We start from the raw sequence: 20,923 nt of genomic DNA on the forward strand, positions 1-20,923 counted from the left end.
AATTTTACTAAGATTGTGATATACTCCATTTGTTATATTGAGTATGTCTCATTTGTCTTTTTTCAATGTTTTCAACACAGATTACCCCCGTTTCATATTATGTGCAATATTTACTAAAAGTGGTTGCTATAAATTATGTGTAGCAAATGTTTTCATTCCTTTTTAAGTCATCATTTCTCTCTATCTCTCTCTTCATCACATGCATCACTATCTTTTCTCTCTCCATTCAACACTCACAAACAAATTCTACCAAGGAGTCCGTGCAAGTCCGTTGTTACACATAATACAGAGTATGATATAGAGGTAGTATATTAAACAACATTATCATCCTCCATTTTTTTTATATTAATTACAACATAGGCTCAAGGCACACACTTTTAAGATTTGATTAAGGGTCTGTTCTGTTCATCTTATTTTCACTTATTTCAGGTCTGATAAGTTCAAATAAGTCCAGATGAGTTCATATAAGTTTAGATAAGTTAAGTTCAGGAAAAATAAGTTCTAATAAGGGTTACCCAAGTTCAAATTACAACTAAAATAAGTTTTAATAAGTTCATATAAGTTAAGTTAAGTTCAGATAAGTTCAGTTAAGTTCAGATAAGTGAAAATCAGATGAATAGAACACACCCTAAATGTTAATTAGCGACATAGTTCCAAGGCACATACTTATAGGTAGCAATGATCAAGTATATGAGCGACTTTATAATTTTATGCTCGGGATAAGGAAAGATTAGGTACTATGTGCAAACATTATTTTATTTTATTTTTGAGAAAATGTGCAAACATTATTAAATCTTTTATTGCATGCCATAAGATTGTGTTGCAACTCTTGCAAGTAAACGAAACTAAATTTACTCCCTCTAATTTTGAATACTTGACACGCTTTGAGTTTTGCAAACTTTACCACACATTTTTTTTTATGTTAATAAGTAAGATTAAAGATATTGGTAGTCAAACTTACCAAGTATGATTAAAGTCAAAACGAGTCAAATATATGGGAATGGAGGGTGTAATAGACTACACATCAAAACGAATCAATCCTTATGAATAAGTTTTTTATTAGGAAAATTTGTTGAAAATCATCTTATAAAAAACAAATTTTGTTGAAAACCATCTTATAATTTATTTATTTATTTTCTTTTTCTTTTTTTTTTTTGGTCAAAGGAAGTGAAGGGAGGGAAAAGGGGGAAAAAACAAAAGAAGAGTGGGGTTGGGTCACGTAAGGTGCACATGCTAGTCAACGCCGAAAATGTAAGTCAATAATTGGAATCCGGGGAGTGGTGGGACTTGACAAAAAAAATTTAAAACAGGTGTGCTTTGACAAAAAAAAAAAAAAAAATTATAAGATGGTTTTCAACAAAATTTGGTTTTTAAAATATGGTTTTCAACAAATTTTCCTTTTCATTAATAATTTTTCAAAGATATTCATATGAAGTAATTAGAGTTTATCTTCCCTAAAACTCGTGTGTCTACCAAAAATAAACCTAACTAAGCCTCCTAAAATGTAGTAGGGTAAGCTAGGTTCAATCCCACATAGAATTGGATTATCAAATTATTACTTGTGTAAATTAGAAACCCCTGTTTTGACGATAAATTTAAGAGAAAAAAAATACTACATACTAAACGAAATGAAAAATAATAAAACTAAGAGATAAACAAATCAAACATAATGAAATAGGGAGCAGGAGGTGTATTATAGCATTTGAGTATCAATTAATCATCAAATAATATAAATCATGCCTATATCTTAATATTAACTAATGAACACATACAAGTATTCAAAACTTCCCTTAATTGCAAATAAACCAAACAAACTCTTGACTCATTGTCTAAATAACTAATATAATCTAGAACAAGCTCTCTAGACTCTTATCAACATTAAAAACAAGAAAGTAGTTAACTTAAGCTACAATTCTCACAAGCTCGGACTTGTACAACTCAAACGGTTGATTATGACAAGTTTTAGTGACCAATCAAACACCTAACTACTACTAATGGTGTCAACTAGGACAATTACGGATCCAAGTTAATACTCTAGTCGTCAAATTAGCAAATTACACCAAAGATGGCCAATCTCAAATATAATCAACTAGTTCGTAATATTCAAACGGATTATCAAACCAATTAAGAAATAAACATAATACCCAAGAATTACAACATATCTATTCTCACAATCCAATAATCCAATACATAACTTACCTCCCTACTCAATTTAGCCTGACATAACAAATATTGAGGTTACTATAATAGAAAACATAAAACGACTATTTCACCAAATGCCGTTGAGTACTTACGAAATTTACCAAATGCCATCGCATTTTTCAGAATTCACCAAATGCGACTGAGTTTTACAAAAATTCACCGAGTGCCATTAATGACTGACGGGCGTTAGTTGACCGTTGGTTGACCCCACCACTTGCCACTTGTCATCTGCTGATTGGTACGTTTTTAAAAAAAATTAAAAAAAAAACCAAAAATATTTAAAAAAAATTAAAAAAAATAATAATAAAAAAAAAAAAACCACCAAATTACTCGGTGGCATTAAAAAAAAAAACCACCAAATTAAAACCAACCACCCTACTCCCCACCCTGACCGCCTCCGCCAACTTCACCTTCACCTTCTCCATTATAGCATCGTAATCACCAGCAAAAGCACCCAGTCTCATCGATTGCAACGATCATCTTCCCATTAGACCCAACAATCAAATCCGCCCATCTAGTTCCAACAGAATCATTATCTCCGGTGGAGTTTTTTTTTTAAAAAAATGTCTGGAAATTGGTTTCTTGAAACCCAAAAAACGAACAACCAATAACAGGGATAACGTTTTAAAATAATAGTGGTTTCTACAAATGGGACCACGAAGAAGAACCAACCAGATTTCGAAACCGAAAACGAAGATGATGAACCGTTGAATATGAACCAGTTTCTTCTTTGAAGATGATGAACAGTTATTTTGAAGGGTGGGGCTTCGTCGGTAAGCTTGAGGAATACTCATTTCTTCACCAAATTGCATTAAACTTGTACCAAAATGTTCACAATTCAACATACAATCAATTGGAACAAACAATTATGTGGATTGCTTCACCAAATAAAAACCCCCAATTCAATTTTTTAGGGTTCTTCATGAGCAAAAACCCCCAATGTAATTCGTCGAAGGAAGGAGGAGAAGGGGAATGAATGAGCAACAACCCACCAAGCGAATTTCTCCGATGAACGAGAGGAATCTCCGCCGATTGTGGAGGAAGGGGGCCTCGAAATCGGGGAGGAGGAAGCGCTACAATGGAGAACTGAGAGAGAGAGAGAGACGCGAGAAAGAAAATGTGTAAGTTCGCCGGAATGAGAAGGTGGTCGGAGTGAGGCGACGGTTGCCGGAGATTGAGGAAGGGGGTTGGAAATCGTGGAGGGGGAAGAAAGGAGGCTGACCGGAGGGGGAGATTGTGGAGGAAGGACGGTTGTTCCTCATTTTCTCTCTCCTCCTCTTCTTTTTTTGATTTTTAATTTTTTTGGTTTTTTAAATTCTTTATTTTTTAAAAAAAATTAATTTTTTTTTAAAACGGACCAATCAGAAGGTGACACGTGGCAAGTGGTGGGGTCAACCAACGGTTAACTAACGGTTGTCAGTCATTAATGACACTCGGTGAATTTTTGTAAAACTCAGTGGCATTTGGTGAATTCTGAAAAACGCGATGGCATTCGGTGAATTTCGTAAGTACTCAGTGACTTTTGGTGAAATAGTCGAACATAAAATTCATAATCAAAATAATTAACAAAGCAAATAAATGAAAATTAAGCTAATAATTAAATTAATATAGCAAATTGCATACCAGCTAGTACTGACGCATTCATGAGCAAAATAACAAAGTAAAAGCACAAACTTTCATTTTTATTCTCCAAAGCAAAACTTATACTACTTCTAATTCAAGATAAACCAAGGCTGAAATCGAATGAAAGAAAATGAAAACATAAATACAGTACCAAATCTTCTAGTAAGAATCAGAGTAAACACAAGCTGAACCGAGTCGCCTCGACTAGTTCGTCTTGCTTATCCCCTGCTAGATACCTCGCCAAATTCAGATGAAGTTCATCAATTTTACCCCACTGAACCTCGCTCAGAAAATTCCCCAAAATATAACTATGTGATATAATCCAGCAAAATCCAGTCACAATTCCTACAGGCAATTGAACAGTAGTAAGGGAATCAAGGTAAGCAACAGCGTTTCGATGGAATAGTAATTTTGTATGAATGAATAAAGTATAACAGCCCAACCTAAATGAAGAGATGAGTGCTGTGATTAATCAATTCCAGTGATAATCCGATAGAATAAAGGGAAATCACAAGGATCTTGACTAATGTATTAATGATATTACAAAGGCAGAGAGATAGAGAGAGGAAGGTGGGAATATTGTATTGATTTCTGATAACTATTACATACTTCACTAATGGCTTTTATAATAGCCTTAATTACCAGGAAAATAGTTAAAATAACAGAAAAGCGTAAATATGGGAGTTTGTTCGCTAATATTCCCTTTCTAGAATAATTCCTTCCAACTCAGCACTGCCAGTTGTTTGATTTGCAGCATTCATTGTATCTTCTCTGACCATGTGCATTGCACGAGCAGTCTCATTCCCTGTGGTCACATGTATGGCACGAGCATCAGCATTCGTGGTTGTATCAAAGCCTTCCCCTTGAGAGGATCCTTGTCCCCAAGGATCAAAAGCAGGATAGTTCTGCTCAATTGTTACAGCATCTTCCCACGTAGCATCTTCAGGGGCACTTCCTGACCATTGAATCAACCATTGAACAACTGCTATGTTGCACCTCTTGACACTTCTTTTGTTGATGAGGGCTATTGGATACTTTTGTTTCATCCAGAGTAGGATTGGAGAAGGCTGATGGATCAACTGGAGGTGGGAGAGGACCATGATACGCCTTGAGTTGAGAAACATGGAAAGTGGGGTGTACCTTGGAGTGAGGTGGCAGTTGCAAGGTGTAAGCGACCTTCCCTATCTTCCTGATAATTAAATAGGGTCCAAAGTTTTTTGCTCTAATCTCCACGGATTGCTGCCTGTATGGTTGCAGTTTTAGATACACCCAGTCCCCTATCTCAAAGGATCTATCACTTCTATGCTTATCAACCAGTTACTTCATCCTATTTTGGGCAGCTTTGAGGTGCTCCTTGAGTAATAGGAGAGTAGCTTCCCTCTGTCGCAAACTCCTGTCCACACTTTCAACCTTGCTAACCCCTGTCAAGTAAGGTATATGAGTGGGTGGGGGTTGACCATACATAACTTCATAGGGAGTCATCTGTATTGTAGTGTGATAATTAGTGTTATACCAGTATTATGCTAGTGGTAGCCATCTAGCCCAGTCATGAGGCATATCCCCACACATACACCTAAGATAGGTCTTAAGGCACCTATTGAGAACCTCAGATTGACCATCTGTCTGAGGGTGGTAAGCAGTTGAGAGATTATGCTGTATGCCCAGCCTTTCCATAAGTTCAGACCAAAATGTGCTGATAAAAACCTTATCTCTATCGGAGATTATGGTTTTTGGGAAGCCATGCAATTTGTAAATGGAGTCAACATAGGCTTGAGCAACCTTAATGGCTGTAAAGGGGTGCGTTAATGGAATAAAGTGAGCATACTTGCTCAACCTATCAATGACAACCATGATAGTTTGCTTACCTAAAGAGGTAGGTAACCCCTCAATGAAATCCATGGTAACATCATCCCACACTCTCTCTGGTATTGGTAAGGGCTGCAGAAGACCAGGGGAAGGAGAAGTATCATATTTGCTGCTCTAGCAGATGGTACATTTTTTGATATAATTCCTGATACTCTTCGTAAGACCAGCCCAATAAAACAGAGTCTTCACTCTCCTGAGTGTCGCTTCGACCCCCGAATGTCCCCCCATAGGAGAATAATGCATCCAAGCCAAGATTTTGACCTTGAGATCATTGCTATCTCCTATCACCAGCCTTCCTTTTTTTCTTAATTGTTCAGCTTCCCATGAGTAGTGTTTATGTAACACTGACTTGTCTTGTAGCTCCCTTATAATTTTCTGTACATTGGGGTCATTCTTCCAAGTGAGCTATATTTCTTCCATTAAAGAAGAGCGAATGCTTGATGCTAACAATTGCATCAGTTGAGGCTCAGGGAGCCTAATTAGGGAATCTGCTGCTTTATTCTCTTTCCCACTCCTATACTCAATAATATAATTCATGCCTGCCAATTTGGAGAACCATTTCTGTTGGAAGGGGGTGACCACTTTATGATCAAGGAGATATTTCAGGCTTTGTTGATCAGTCTTGACAATAAAAGGCATCATCATCAAATAGTGGTGCCACTTTTTCACAGCAAAAACTACTGCCATTAATTCCTTTTTCATAAGCCGAGAGATGCAAGTTCTTTTCTGACAACGCCTTGCTAACATATGCAATAGGATGCCCTTCTTGTAATAACACTACTCCTAGCCCAATGCCTGATGCATCAGTCTCAATGATAAAAGGTTTGTGGAAGACAGGCAATGCTAGCACAGGTGGGGACGTCATAGCTTTTTTTAAGTCCGTGAATGCTTCGGTTGCTTCCTCATTCCATTTGAAAGCCTCTTTTTTCAGCAAGTTGGTTAGAGGCCTGCAAATTTTTCCATAATCTTTGACGAATCTTCTGTAATATCCAGTGAGCCCTAGGAATCCTCTTAATTGCTTGAGTGTCCTAGGTAGAGGCCACTCCAGTATTGCCTTGATTTTATCCGGTTTGGTTCTCACACCTTCTGCTGAAATAATATGTCCTAGGTATACCACCTCTGTGAAGCCAAAGGAACATTTGCTGAGGTTTCCTTGCAGTGAATTTTATCTCATAGTCTCTAGCACTGCTTGAACATGTTGCAAGTGCTGCTCCCATGTAGTACTATATACCAAGATGTCATCAAAGAACACAAGAACGGACTTCCGAAGAAAAACTTTAAAGACTGAGTTCATTAAAGCCTGGAAAGTTGAGGGGGCATTAGTTAACCCAAAGGGCATAACTAAGTACTCAAAATGGCCAAAGTGAGTTTTAAATGCTGTTTTGTGTATATCATTAGGATGCATCCTAATTTGATGGTATACAGATTTGAGGTCAATTTTGGAGAAATAAGTTATACCCTTCAGCTCATCTAGAAATTCTTCAATAATGGGTATAGGGAATTTATCTTTGATTATAGCTTTGTTTAAGGCCTTGTAATCCACACACATTCTCCAACCACCATCTTTCTTTTTCACTAGCACTACAGGGGCAGCAAAAGAGCTATTACTATCCCTAATAATGCCTTGTTCTTGCATTTCTTAAACCAATTCCACAATAACAATCTTCTGACCAGCAGGATACCTGTATGGCCTTTGATTGATTACATCAGTGCCTTCCTTCAGTGGGATCCTATGATCAAAGTGAGCCCTAGCAGGAGGAAGGCCCTTTGGAGGAGAGAAGACATCAGCAAATCTAGCAAGCAGTGCCTGCATGGCTGGGTGAGGTGGAGTTTTTCCAGACATTTCAACACTCTGGATTCTGATTTGTTCAATTCCCGGTATCACCTGCAGCATAGTCAGTTCATCGGAGTGATTCGTTAATTTGGAAAGTTGTAATGACTGAATGCCTGAAAGCTTTTTAGAAGTAGCACCCCTCAGCTTCACCTTGTGCCCCTCATTTTTGAATTCCATCACCAGATTTTTAAAATCCCAAAGGATAGGTCCTAAGGTTGCAAACCATTGCACACCTAAGACCACGTTACTTCCACTTAAGGGGAGGAGTAAGAAGTCAGCCTTAAACTTATAGCCCTGCATTTGGCATTCCAAATCCTTCACCACCTTATCACACCTTAATTGCCCCCCATCTGCCACCTTGACCGACATGGGTGGCACACCTTCCACCTTATAACTGAGTTTTAAAGCTGTGGGAGTGTCAATGAAATTATGTGTACTGCCAGTGTCAAGAAGAATATGCAAACATTTCTTCCCTATCAATCCTTTCATCCTCATGGTATGGAAAGTGCTTACGCCATCAAGGGCCTGTAGAGATATTTGAGCACTTGCTGACTCATTTATCACTTCCTCTAATGTCTCCTGCTCCTCTTCTAGCTCCTCTTCTCCACCCTCAACTTCAATATGGTAGAGCCTAGGTCTTTTACCCCTGCAATTGTGCCCTACTTCATATTTCTCATCACACCAAAAGCAAAGACCCCTTGACCTTTTGTCATTCATTTCAGCAGCAGTAAGAATCCTTCTGTTAAGGTTAGGTTTATTTGTGGTCTGGTAAGTGTTTGGGGTGTTTTTGGGGTTGGAAAGAAGGTGTAGTGATGGTTTTAGTGGGATTTTTGTGGGTTTCCTGGCTCTAATGGAGGCTTCTTGTAATTTAGCAAGGTAATGGGCTTGCTGTAGGGTTGTGGGATGAAACATTCTTACTGCAAGCTAGATTTCTTCCTCTAATCCACCCAAGTAATAACTTAGGAGGTACTCTACAAACATGTTTAACCTACTGGCTATCTCATCAAAAGCATCATGGTACTCTTGCACGCTGCCAACTTGTTTAAGAGCCTTTAACTTAGCCATGGGGTCGTCATATAAATCACCGAATCTACTAGTAATATCATTAACATATTGATCCCACGTTAATGGAGGGTTATCCTTGGCATAAGCTTGATGACACAATAAAGCCTTACCCTCAAGGTGAATGGCAGCTAACTTCAGTTTTTGAATGTCAGGCACATTATCAAGATCAAAAAACTGATTGCACTTGTAAATCCAGGACTTCAGATTTTCTCCATTAAACTTAGGAAATTCTATCTTGGTTAACCTAGTGGAGTAAAAAGGGCCAGGGCTATTTCCATATTTTTCTACCATACTCCGAGAGCTATCCCCTTTTTCACCTCGTTTATCATTCACTAGTTTCGTTACTTGCATAGATAGACCAACGATTAAATCATTCAAATCAACAATGGACTTAGTATTCTTATCAATATTTACATTATTATTCTTACAAGAATCAGCTAGTTCTTTACCCTGAGCTTCCAGTAGGTTTTTCAGGTTACCTCAAGTTTCTGCATATCAGCCTGGGTGATGCCTTCACCTTCATCTGTTTGGTCGGGGTTCTTTCTGGGTGGCATATTGAATCCGAGAATCGTACTGCTCTGATACCAATGATATAATCCAGCAAAATCCAGTCACAATTCCTACAGGCAATTGAACTGAACAGTAGTAAGGGAATTAAGGTAAGCAACAGCGTTTCGATGGAATAGTAATTTTGTATGAATGAATAAAGTATAACAACCCAACCTCAATGAAGAGATGAGTGCTGTGATTAATTAATTCCAGTGATAATCCGATAGAATGAAGGGAAATCACAAGGATCTTGACTAATGTATTAATGATATTACAAAGGCAGAGAGATAGAGAGAGGAAGGTGGGAATATTGTATTGATTTCTGATAACTATTACATACTTCACTAATGGCTTTTATAATAGCCTTAATTACAAGGAAAATAGTTAAAATAACAGAAAAGCGTAAATATGGGAGTTTGTTCGCTAATATTCCCTTTCTAGAATAATTCCTTCCAACTCAGCACTGCCAGTTGTTTGATTTGCAGCATTCATTGTATCTTCTCTGACCATGTGCATTGCACGAGCAGTCTCATTCCCTGTGGTCACATGTATGGCACTAGCATCAGCATTCGTGGTTGTATCACTATGATAATCCCTCCAATTTGCCAGCCCCATGTATATCAATAAGAGTCTTCGATCCCTAACTAATCCGAATTTTTCGCTTCAATAATTATCTAATTTTATCTTTATCATCTCTTGCTTGACAATTCGGTACCCGCGAAAATCGCTCAAGAGATTTACCTCACTGCTCATCGAAAGAAAAAGAAAAAGATTTGATGAGTATGTAGCTCTCTTTTCTCTAGTATGCCCGTTCACAATAATATCTTATTGGGCTTGAAACAAATGTAACTTAATCTCGTCTTGTGGCCTTTGTTTCTTTTGATCCGAACGGTTTGTAAAAATGTAATTTGATGCCGTAATCTTCCTTCCTACAACCAAATAAATAAAATAGTATTAACTCATGTCTCGGGAAGAAAGTTGCTTAATATACCCTTAAATCATTAAATGTCAATATAAAATAAAGAGTTTAACATATATAAATAATATATTTTACGACCCTATCAAGTACAATATTTGAACAATTAAAATTTAGAAAGAGAATAAGATATAATTTTAGAAATTTCCTATTGTATTTTTTAAAAAGTAAAAAAAAAACTGATAAATTTAGTTAGGTCTTGTTTTCTTTACCTTATTACTAAACCGAAATTATTTTTACCGAACTAAATTTACTGAGCTGATATTATTTTTTGCCGAATAAAAATTATTTTTATTGATTCTCTTATACATTTTTTCCTTGAAGTTATCGATCTTTGCTGATTATAATTTAATTTTACTAAATTGAACTTATTTTTGTTGAACCGAACTTATATTTTATGAACTGAAATTATTCATACGGCTTAATAGAATGGGTCCTTAGGCTATCCAAATGGGCAATTTCCTACTGTATGTATTAGCATTCAGCAACAGGATCTTGTGAAACACTACGGGGTATTTAAGTATTCTTAAATCCTAATTGGAATATACATGGTATAATACAAATAATATAAAGGGTTATTCAAAAAAAAAAAAAGGAAATTCTCAATGGTGACCCCCAACTTTTGCTACGCACCAATGGTGACCTCCTTTTTTTTTTTTATTATACAAAATGACCCTAATTATGAAATTTATCTCACGTATGACATTAATAAGTGTTATTTAGTTAAAAAAAACTAACTATGGTTAGCTTTGAAAAATAAAAAAACTATAAAGAAAAACCACCATCTTAGCCACCACCTCCACCCTCATCCCCACCAAACGTAGCCAGACCAGCACCACCTCCACCTTCACCGGAGCCACCGAACCCCTCATCTGAAAACGCCAACCTGCCACCAAACCGCTGAACCATCGCCTCCACCCTCCACCGCCTAGACCCGAACCCTAACCTCACAACTTTCTCTCCTTTGACCTTCGATTCTCGCCGTGGGGTTGGTTTTGGTCGAGGAGGGGTGGTGGGTTTAGGGTTTGAGGTTTCAATTCTGGGCGGGGATCTGAGAGAAATCGATGAAGGAGAGGCGGAGAAGAAAGAGAGAGAGATCGATCGGTGGTCGAATCTGGCTAATTTGATGGTCTGGGGGTGGTCGGGAATCTGAGTTCGGCGATTTAGAGGTGGTTACGTGAGAAGGAGGAGAGAGAGAGTGAGGGTCGTGGGTGCGGATTTGGGAATCTGATTGGCGATGGTCGAGGTAGAGCTGGCGCAGCGTCACTAGCGGACGGGGAGCCTGAGTAGCATCGCTGGCGGTCGGAGAAACCTAGGGTAGCGTCGCCGGAAAGGGTGATGGTGGCTGGCAGGTGGGTGTGGCTGGTTTTTGGTGGTTGGGGTTAATTTTTTTAATCTTTTTTAAAAAAATTACAAATCTAACCATAATTAATAATTAATAAAATAAGGTTACGAGTGAGATGAAATTTTTAACTAAAGTCATTTTGTATAATTAAAAAAAGGGAGGTAACCATTGGTGTGAAAAAGCTGGGTCATCGTTGAGAATTTCCCAAAAAGAAATAATACAGTAATATAAAGGGTAAACTCAATCAAGAATTACACTTCATCTAATTATCAAATCTTAAATTAGCGTAAAAAACTTCTGTTGCTGCCTTAATTACGAAGGAAACAATAAATTTGGGAACTTTGGATTTAAATTTTGCATTTTCATAGATTTGCAGTTTTTCCCCACTTTTCAGAGAAAGAAGAAAACCAGAAAAAGGGATTAAAAAATATGGGAATTTTTTCGAATAAGATTTCAAAGGAAGTCCTGAAACCCGGAGATCACATCTATTCTTGGAGAAACGCCTATCTTTACTCTCATCATGGTATTTTTCTCCTCTCTCCTCTTTTTCTGGTTTTTTTCTTAATTAATTTGTATTTTACTTTTGTAATTTTGTGGGTTTTTTCTTCCTTATTTTGTACCCTTTTCTAATTAAAGCAATGTAGCCGAAATTATTGAAAACCCTTTTAAATCAATTTTAGTAATTTAATGGGTAGAAGTTAAAATGTTGTTTGGGATTTTTACATGTTTGTGGGAATTGGGTTTTAATTGTTTCTTTCTAATTTTGGCTTTTTCTGGAACTTTCTAATTTTAGACTTTGTTATCTTTAGTTTTATGATAATGAAATCTAGTACTTTGAAACATTATTGAGGTTTTGACAAAGGGTATTTATTAATTTTATCTGTATTATGAAATTGTGTTTTATAAGCTTTTGATCTTGTAACTAAACAAGTATTTATTGGGAGCACTTGATGGGAAATTAATCACAAATTATTGCTGATTAGTTTCAGCTTATTTGTTGGATTGATATGAATCACATGATGCACGAAGTATGTGATTCTCCGGGTTTCGGTCATTGAGTTATGGATCATTTTGTAGAATATAGTTGACCAGTATGTTGGACTTTTATTTGGCCTGACTACCTGAGGATAAGAACCGTATGATACTCGCGCAACTATACACGAATCAGCGTGATTGAGGTTATGTTCTGTAATTTTCTTCAGTATGAAGGTAGCTTTAATATAGTCTGCCATTTGCTCTAATCAGAAGTAGTATTTGGGTTGTTCAGTAATTAAACAACAGTAATGGTACGATTATCACTTTGTTTCTAGATGTATACATGGTTTTGTTGTGCTCTTCACCTCGAATCACTGCTTGTAGTTTAAAGTTTAGATATCACTGCTTGTCATACATTATATCTCTGTGATTTGGTTTATGTTTGTTCAAAACTAGATGATGTTCATTCTGGTATGGAGTTACCTTTTATCCATTTATGAGGATATAGCCATGTAGTGCTGGTTCAGGGCTGACACAATGGAAAGTCAGAAATTTAAGTCTTTAAAAATTTACATTCCTTGACTAGAGAAAATGGTTGTGGTATGAAAGTATTGATTATCAACTTTTTATCTTGGACTAAGGAAGGGAATGTTGTTACATCATTCTTTTCTTGTTTAATGTGAGAGTACTTTTGTGAGGGAGAGCTTGATATATAAGGATGAGCAATGAAACAGTAGGTTCATGTTATTGGAGAATTTTGTAGTAGAGTAGTAGTAGTTGTAGTATTCCTCAAGAGAAGTAGTAACTCTGTCGTTCCTTGTAGCCGTTACTTCCATTATCAATCAAAATTCCTCAAGCTTTCCTCTATTTGCTAGTTACTTGCTGTGCATTAGTATTCTGATTTTCCTAGTCTATAGCACTTTTTTATTGAAGAGTTAAGTGGGAACTATTAATTCATGGTATAAGTTAAATTTTGATAAATTGGATGTGTAAGGTTGCTTATGCCGTGCTTCTAGACCCAGGGCACAGTACCATTGGTCTGTTTGATTGAAATATTGTTTAACCATCAAGGGTGAGCTATCTAGACGTATTACCTTGAAGGAAACTTGAAAGTGAAACCCTTATGTGTATCCTTATTCCTTAAGGTAAATGAGGCTCTCAAGTCTCAAGCGCTTTTGTCACTGTTGATTTTAATTATGCCTTTAAGGAAGTAGATAGTCTAACTCCTCTTAATTCTAACAAGAATTAAAGTTTGGAGTAAAATCAAAACGTTGTACATCAAGACTTGGTAGGATTTTCGAAAGAACTCGCAGTTCTGATAAATTAGCTTCATCTTTTAGCCACTGTGATTTAGGTCCATTTACTGCGTGATTCTTGGATGAGACCTTTATGGGTGTCTTGTTCTTTTTGTTTTTATTATTTTTATTAACATGTTCTTGCAGAACTTGCAAGTGCTTATCTGGCTTTGGTGTAAATTTCGACAGGCATATATGCTGGCGAGGGAAAAGTTATCCACTTTACAAGAGGACCAGGCCAGGAAATAGGCACAGGAACTTTTCTAGACAATATTGTCTTCAGCTCATCAGCTTCCTCTGATCGTACAAAAAGTCCGTGCCCTGTATGTGGTGACCAATCAAACCTCAGTGGTGTCATTTCATCCTGTCTTGACTGTTTCCTCTGGGATGGCGAGCTTTATCTCTTTGAATACAAGGTAACACCTGCTTTCTTCCTTGCAAAGGCACGTGGTGGAACCTGCACGTTGGCCCCCTCAGACCCTCCAGAAGATGTTCTATCCCGTGCTTCCTTTCTCTTAGAGAATGGTTTTGGTGGTTACAACATCTTCAGGAATAACTGTGAGCACTTTGCCATATATTGCAAGACGGGTTTGCTTGTGGTAACAGACATAAGTGTGGGGCGAAGTGGACAAGCCACGGCTTTTGTAGCTGCTGTGAGTGCAATTGTCTCTTCCCCACTAAGATTCTTAACCACTAGCTGTAGTGGGTTGGCAGCCGTGGGATGTGGTATGTACTGTGTTAGCAGGCTGGTGGCTGACATTGGAGTGAGGCGTGATGTGATGAAGGTTGCTGTTGAGAGGCTTGTTAGCCGTTGTGACTTAGTCCAGTCAGCTGAGACTGGAACTGCTAAACTAGAGCTTGTTAACAGCTGTGACGTAGATCTGCCAGCCGAGACTGAAACTGCTACACTAAGGCTTGTTAGCAGCTGTGGTTTAGACCTGCCTGGTGAATCTGCTGCTGCTAAACAAGACTAGTATTTGGCTGTCTTGATCAAGACCAGCTTATTGATGGTTGTCTCGATTGAGACCAATTCCTCAGGTTATTGTTTGTGTTCTGGTGTGGAATTATATTTATCGAGAAAATTCTCTGATTTGTTGGAAATGTAATATCTGAGTCACCTATCCTTGTTGGAAGTTGGCTATTCAAACTTTAGGGCAATCAAATTGGTGTAAATACTGAACCTGTACAACAAAGACAATCTCCGCGTAAGTTGTTTTTGGATGTCATTTGTTTTCAATCTAGACCTTCATCGCATAAGATATTTTATTTACTGATGAGGATTTAGCTTAGTGATAGAAATTGATGGCTACTAAGAAAGGAGCAACAGAACGCGCCTCTCGCGCCTTTTTTGAAAACCCCAAAAAAGTAAAATCGAGCCCCTGGTTTTACAAAAACCAGCTCTTCCCCTACTAGCAGGAATCTGACGGGTCGCCGGCGATTAGAGTGGGTTGGCTTGCTCCTCGATCGCCGGCAAACCCCCTGTCAAGCCTCACCCGGTGGTCGTTATTTCGAGCCGTCGTAACCAGCCGCGGGTTTTGTTTTTCGCTTTAGCTAACGGTGCTAGACCTGGCCTGGGTATCGCCTCTTTCGGTGACGGATCGATAGTGGTGGTTCTCCGACCGTGAACCCAGTTGGCGGGTTCTCCGTCAGCTGGCAGTTTATGCCCCTTGAGAAACAAACCAATGTCGTATTGGTTGTGCTTCTTGCCTATCTCCGCGGATGTGGTCGCTAGTGGTAGTTTCCGATTACCGTTTGGTGTATTTGTTTTGATTTGCCTTTTCTCCAGCTGGTTGTGGTTGGACTCCGTTCTCCGACTGTTATATAGCGTTTCCTTTCTTCAGCTTCTAGTTAGGTTCTTTTAATTGGGTTTTCCCTCAATTTTGTTTCTCTTTACTATTTACAACTTGGTGTTGTTCGTGAGTTCCTTTTGTTGAAGTTTTTTCTTAGTCAATCCTTTTCTTCATAAGTTTGTTATGGATTGCCAAAAAAATTGAATATCGCCCTTATGCACACACACTTCAACTACGATTATGATAAAAGCATTGTCAACTTTGCTTCTAATAATTGCCCCCCGAAATATCCTAAATCAAGCTAAGGTCTTGAAGGAGGAGGGCAATATCCTTTTTAAGAAAGGTGAAGTCGTTTTTCCTGGGGCTAAATATGACAGAGGACTGAAATTATTGTGTTTTGTACTTCCGAGAAATGAAGATGATAGTGTTCCATTATGGAACCTTGTCATATCCCTTGAGTTAAACCTTGCAGCTTGCGCCCTAAAGGTTTGTGATTATTAAAAAACTAAGGAGATCTGCTCGATTGTCATCATGCTTGATGGAAACAACACGAAAGCATTTTACAGAAGAGCTTTAGCCGAGATCAAGCTCAATCAACTTGAAGAGGCCCATGAAGACCTTGGCAAAGCAGCCAAGGCTGAGCCTAACAACCAAGACATCCTCTGTGAGATGGAAATAGTGGAGGATCTAAGAAGCAGAACTAGCAAGCTCAAGGGCAAGAGAGGGACCGAGGATTTCGACCTGTCCCACGCCTTTCTCAACAAAAAGGGAAAGATGAGCAAGCCTTCTGTCAATCTAGAATCTGATAGGTTGTTTAGTAGCGATGTTGAGAGTGGTGTTACAAACTTAACCACCATGGATGCTGCTAGTGAGATGATGGTAGAGAGCCTTAAGGAGGATAATGATGCCACTAGCCCCCCTAACTTTTAGGATTCTAGACAGGCTAAGAACAAGGGTTCAGGAGAACTCATATCTTCCTCAACAGATTGAGAGTTAATCCATCCCTTAAGATTTCCGAATTGTCTTACTCGGATCTCAATCAAGGGAATACCTTGAATTTCTTCAAAGGTTCTGCTTTTTCATGGATGACCGTACGAGTGAAAGAAAAGACCTCCCATGATGAGCATCTGGAAGCTCACAAGGCAAAGGACTCCAATGTTCCTGTAACCTTGTTCATGCCCTCTAAGATGGTGGTCTGGAAAAGAGGAATCGCGTTAGGAAGAGCCAAAAGGAAAAGGCCACGCAATTCATGGATGCCGCCATGGTCAACGATGTTGTTCAAGTCCAGCACCGCTATTGTTGAGAAGTTAGATGATCATATATCTACTTGCCTAACTTCTAGCAACAATGAGGGTTCAAGTATCGAGGAGGGGAGTGAGGAACCTGCGAGAGTTTTAACTACCACTGACATCGCTGAAGTGGAATCCATAGGTTCTACTGAAGAAGACCCCATGAGTTTTGAACCAGACTAGGAGCAGTCCTTTCCACCACTCTCTACCTTCGAGTTCTTTGCCTCGTCAAGGAAGCATGGAAGGCCTATCACGTCAAGGGTGAAGAACAAGAAAGGTAAAAGGTATCACAGAGTTTGTTTTTGCAGGATCAAGAAACGCAAGGGATCAAGTGTGGAACATCTTATGGCTAATACTAGTGATGAATCCCCTCAACCCCTTATTTGTATTTTCAAGCAATCCACTATGTTTGTACCCCCAATCCCCTTTTTAGCACTTATATTAGTATGGTTAAGACGGTCCAAAAAAAAAAATGAAATTGATGGCTCAGTATTTTAGTTTGGTAACATAAACCGATTGAACATAACAGTATGCCTTACATGGAATGCTTGTTAGTTGATTAAATAAATTTACTGTCTGTCCATCTACTTCCATTTTTAAGTGGAAATTGTATTGATGGCGTATTTGGCAACTGGCATTAATGGTTTAACATGATAATTAGACTAAACAATCAGTTATACAGTTAAGGCAAGTAGAGTTTTGGCAGTCGTAATTGCCTGGAGGTAGTGTTTAATTTTGCTGAACAAGCCCTAAGAAGTAAGAACTTAATATATTTAGTAGTCATGACAAGAAAATTAAACGTGCTTCAATCTTTGCAAATGTAAATTTTACATGCATTGACATCAATGATACTTCTTCAAATGCCATTTAGTGTACCAAAAAAAAAAAAAAAAATTTTAACATTACAACTACGATTCTTTGCTAAAGCAGCTGCAAAACTAAGCAGACTGGGGAAAATTTTTTCTCACGGGAAGGGGAATTTAGTTACAATTAACTTCAGAATACAAGGCCATGTTCTCGCGCTGCATCAGCAAGGGCTTTAACACGTCCATGGTAAGGGTAACCACCTCGGTCAAAGGCCACCTTAGTTATTCCTTTCTCCAAACAATTTTTGGCAATTATTTCACCTACCTTCTGTGCCACTTCCTGTAATTAAATTACAAAATAATCAGCAAGGCATTCCAGAAAATTGCACTCAACACAAATTTGTTTAAACAAAAATGGGCAGATACGCATTCCATGTAGGATTGTCAACAGTCTCAAAGAACATACTATTTTTGCAAAGTTACCCTTTTTTACAAAGAACTAAAATTAGAAATGTGGCCTGTTATTATTTACAAACGGCCTCCGTAATAATGTTCTGTCAATCTACGAAAAACATATTGTTACAGCGGAAAGTCCAGATTCCTGCCACAGCTAATTGTCACCTTAAACAAACTGTCATGATCGAATTCTAGATAATGGATTCAACCAGCTTAGAAAATTCAACATACTTCATTGTGTTTCAAAAGGATAAGAAATGCAAGCCAGGATACTGAAGATAATCATATATAAAATCCTGTGTAAAAAAGATATAAAGCAATGGTCTCTAAGACAATATACTTACAATTGTAGGACCTGATGAATAGTCAATGCTCTCTGATATAAGTTTCTGCATTGTAGAAGCTGAAGCAAGAGTGTGCATTTTTGTATCATCGATTACTTGCACATAGAGATGCTTGTTGGAGCGGAAAACACAGAGTCTTGGCCTTTCTGGTGTCCCTTCTACCTGAAGAACCTCAAATATTAGTGTTGGAACACTTGGAATAGAGTGTGATGCCAACTCCCAAGCCCATAGAGTTGGATTTTAAGATACAGAAGATAAACCCCAAAAAAGCAACATTTTAAACTAAAATTAGGATAGAAAAGAATAGGATTTTCAAAGAGAGAGAGCTCAAGAAGGGGTGATAAGGGGAAATAAGCATTTGCTGGCAGTACACGCTTGAGTTTAGTTTCTTTGAAAAACCTTAAACCTTTAAAAAAATCAAGAAGGCAAAAGGAACCGCTTCAAGTCCATCCCATATTTAAAATGAATTCAAGCTCATCAATTGAACTACTCTCAGCACTTAAATTATAAGGTGATCAACAAATTGTGTTCAATAAGTTGACAACTTTATACTATTTGGTGCTCTTTTTACTCTCTTGTTATCTTCAGAATAAATATCAAGCATGTTGAACTGATAAAAATCCCGCCTTTTAATAACAAATACTACATATCAAATAATTTTGTATATATAGCAGTTTCTTAATGTTGAATTACCCATCCCCTCCATTTTCCATACTACTCGACTTCCTCGATTGTGGAGCCATGGGAAGAAACCATTTGATCTATTATACCATTCTAATAGCTAGATATAATGACACTGTTATGATGCAATGATCCAGAGAGGCAGAGAATCTTGACTGATGCATCAAGTGTCCGACTGTCCCCACATGAGAATACGAGTCTAACCAAATAGAGTTGTAAATAGTTCATCAAGTGCATCAACATTGCTCTTATGAAGTACTTTTAGTGACCATAGAAATAGATTCTCTTGCATACAGCCTGTTTTACGAACCCTTCAGTTAAGCAGAGCTAATCTTGCACCAAATAAACAGTCCATATACACCAAAACCTAGGCCTCTGAAATTACCGACAATGAGGAATACACGATGCAGATAGAACTCTAGAATCACAAGATGAACCAATTTTTTTTGTCCATACTAGTTATTCGTTTAAATTCTCGGCAAAATGACACAGCAACACAGTTGAATGGACTTCAAACCATATTCCAACTAAAAAAATTTCACACCAAAAACACCATAGCTCTTAGATTGCATAATAAGCAACCAAGCTCACAATTCACAACATGTATCCAAACAAACTCTCCCTTACATAATCTTTTGTAAGTCCCACATTCTTTTTACACTCCAAAGATCAAGAACAACTAAATTTAGGGTCATACTTATCACGACTCTAAATTCACTAAATTTAACTTCCAATTGATTATCACATTTTGCTTCATTCTCTAAATAAATCTAACCATACATCAATCATACATTTCCCACATTCTTCCTAAAAATGTAGACACCTGATTCGTGGCACGAGAACGGGTATGGTAACGCAATTCACTAGCTACATTTATCAACACACTACCAATTCACCTATTTTGGATACCAATTCATGGGATTTAATCAAATTACCAGGACCCTAAAATTCAACATCCAACACAATAATTTTCACAATTTACTTCAATTTCCCAACCAATGTCCACCACACACAAAACTATATCCTCCAAAATTACAATTCAAAACAAAACAATTCTTAAAATAACAAAATACCCAACAAAAATTAAAGCAAAATGGTCAAACCCCAGAAAACAAACAAACCCAGAAACCAAAAAACTGCTTCAATTTCAACAAAAGAAAAGAGGTAAAATCAATAATACCTTCTTCCTAATACGAACATGGCGGGCAGTGCGGTCTTCGCGGCGAGTGTGAGCCTTAGCTTGAATGATTGGGAGAGTTTGTGGGCGGAAATTGACGAAGTTAGGCGGCTGAAAGAGTTGTTGTGAAGAAGAAGATGAAGCTAAAGTGGTATTGAAGAATGAGAGTGATGCTGAGGCAGAGGCAGCCATGCCTGAATATTTTGTGAGCTTCTTTTTTCTCACTCTTGTTTATCTTCTTCATTGCCGTTCCCCCGCCTTTTTATCGTTGAGCACCTTATCCTTTTTTTTTTTCCTTTTTTTTTCTTTTTCGGGTTTTACGGTTTTAGTAGGTTGGCGACGCTAATTATTTTATGCAACCGAGAGTATAAATGGTTTATAGAATTGATTTAAGAGGTAGATTAACGTATTGGTAAATACTCCCTCTGATTTTTTGATAGGCTAGAGATGAGATTGCGTGGAGTTTTAAGTGGTTTGATAAAATAAGATGTTAGTGGGGTGGATAAAGTTATTATTTTATTGAAAAATAAAATGGTGTGAGAGGGAGTGGGACAATTGGAAGAGTGAGAAGTGATAAAGTAAAAAAGAGTGGGGATATTAGTGGGTAAAGATATATTATTAAACTAGAGTAGCTCCCGTACGATGCACAG

At 37.7% G+C, this 20,923-nt stretch overlaps 2 protein-coding genes and 1 long non-coding RNA gene across 4 annotated transcripts; 1 reads left to right on the forward strand and 2 right to left on the reverse strand.

Moving 5' to 3' along the window:
- Window positions 1-2,132: 2,132 nt before the first annotated feature.
- On the reverse strand, window positions 2,133-4,741 carry LOC110717928. Its single transcript, XR_002510821.1, has 2 exons — window positions 4,269-4,741; window positions 2,133-4,170 (listed from the first exon to the last, which is right to left on the reverse strand). It is a non-coding gene; the product is annotated as an uncharacterized LOC110717928 (long non-coding RNA).
- A 6,022-nt stretch (window positions 4,742-10,763) lies between these two features.
- Window positions 10,764-15,002, forward strand: LOC110717698. Of its 2 annotated transcripts, XM_021896463.1 has the most exons (3): window positions 10,764-11,467; window positions 11,855-11,983; window positions 13,920-15,002. In XM_021896463.1, exons 2-3 carry the CDS (start codon window positions 11,890-11,892, stop codon window positions 14,702-14,704), a joined length of 879 nt encoding a protein of 292 aa, XP_021752155.1. In that variant the 5' UTR covers window positions 10,764-11,467; window positions 11,855-11,889; the 3' UTR covers window positions 14,705-15,002. The 2 variants fall into 2 exon arrangements, with proteins under 2 accessions (XP_021752155.1, XP_021752154.1); XM_021896462.1 differs by lacking the exon at window positions 10,764-11,467 and having other exon boundaries at window positions 11,553-11,983.
- Window positions 15,003-17,579: 2,577 nt separating this feature from the next.
- On the reverse strand, window positions 17,580-20,553 carry LOC110717810 (50S ribosomal protein L18, chloroplastic-like). Its single transcript, XM_021896590.1, has 3 exons — window positions 20,277-20,553; window positions 18,416-18,577; window positions 17,580-17,955 (listed from the first exon to the last, which is right to left on the reverse strand). Exons 1-3 carry the CDS (start codon window positions 20,463-20,465, stop codon window positions 17,806-17,808), a joined length of 501 nt encoding a protein of 166 aa, XP_021752282.1. The 5' UTR covers window positions 20,466-20,553; the 3' UTR covers window positions 17,580-17,805.
- Between the last annotated feature and the right edge of the window lie 370 nt (window positions 20,554-20,923).

The sequence above is a fragment of the Chenopodium quinoa genome, unplaced genomic scaffold (genome assembly GCF_001683475.1).
Source record: "Chenopodium quinoa cultivar QQ74 unplaced genomic scaffold, ASM168347v1, whole genome shotgun sequence".
NCBI lineage: Eukaryota > Viridiplantae > Streptophyta > Magnoliopsida > Caryophyllales > Amaranthaceae > Chenopodium > Chenopodium quinoa.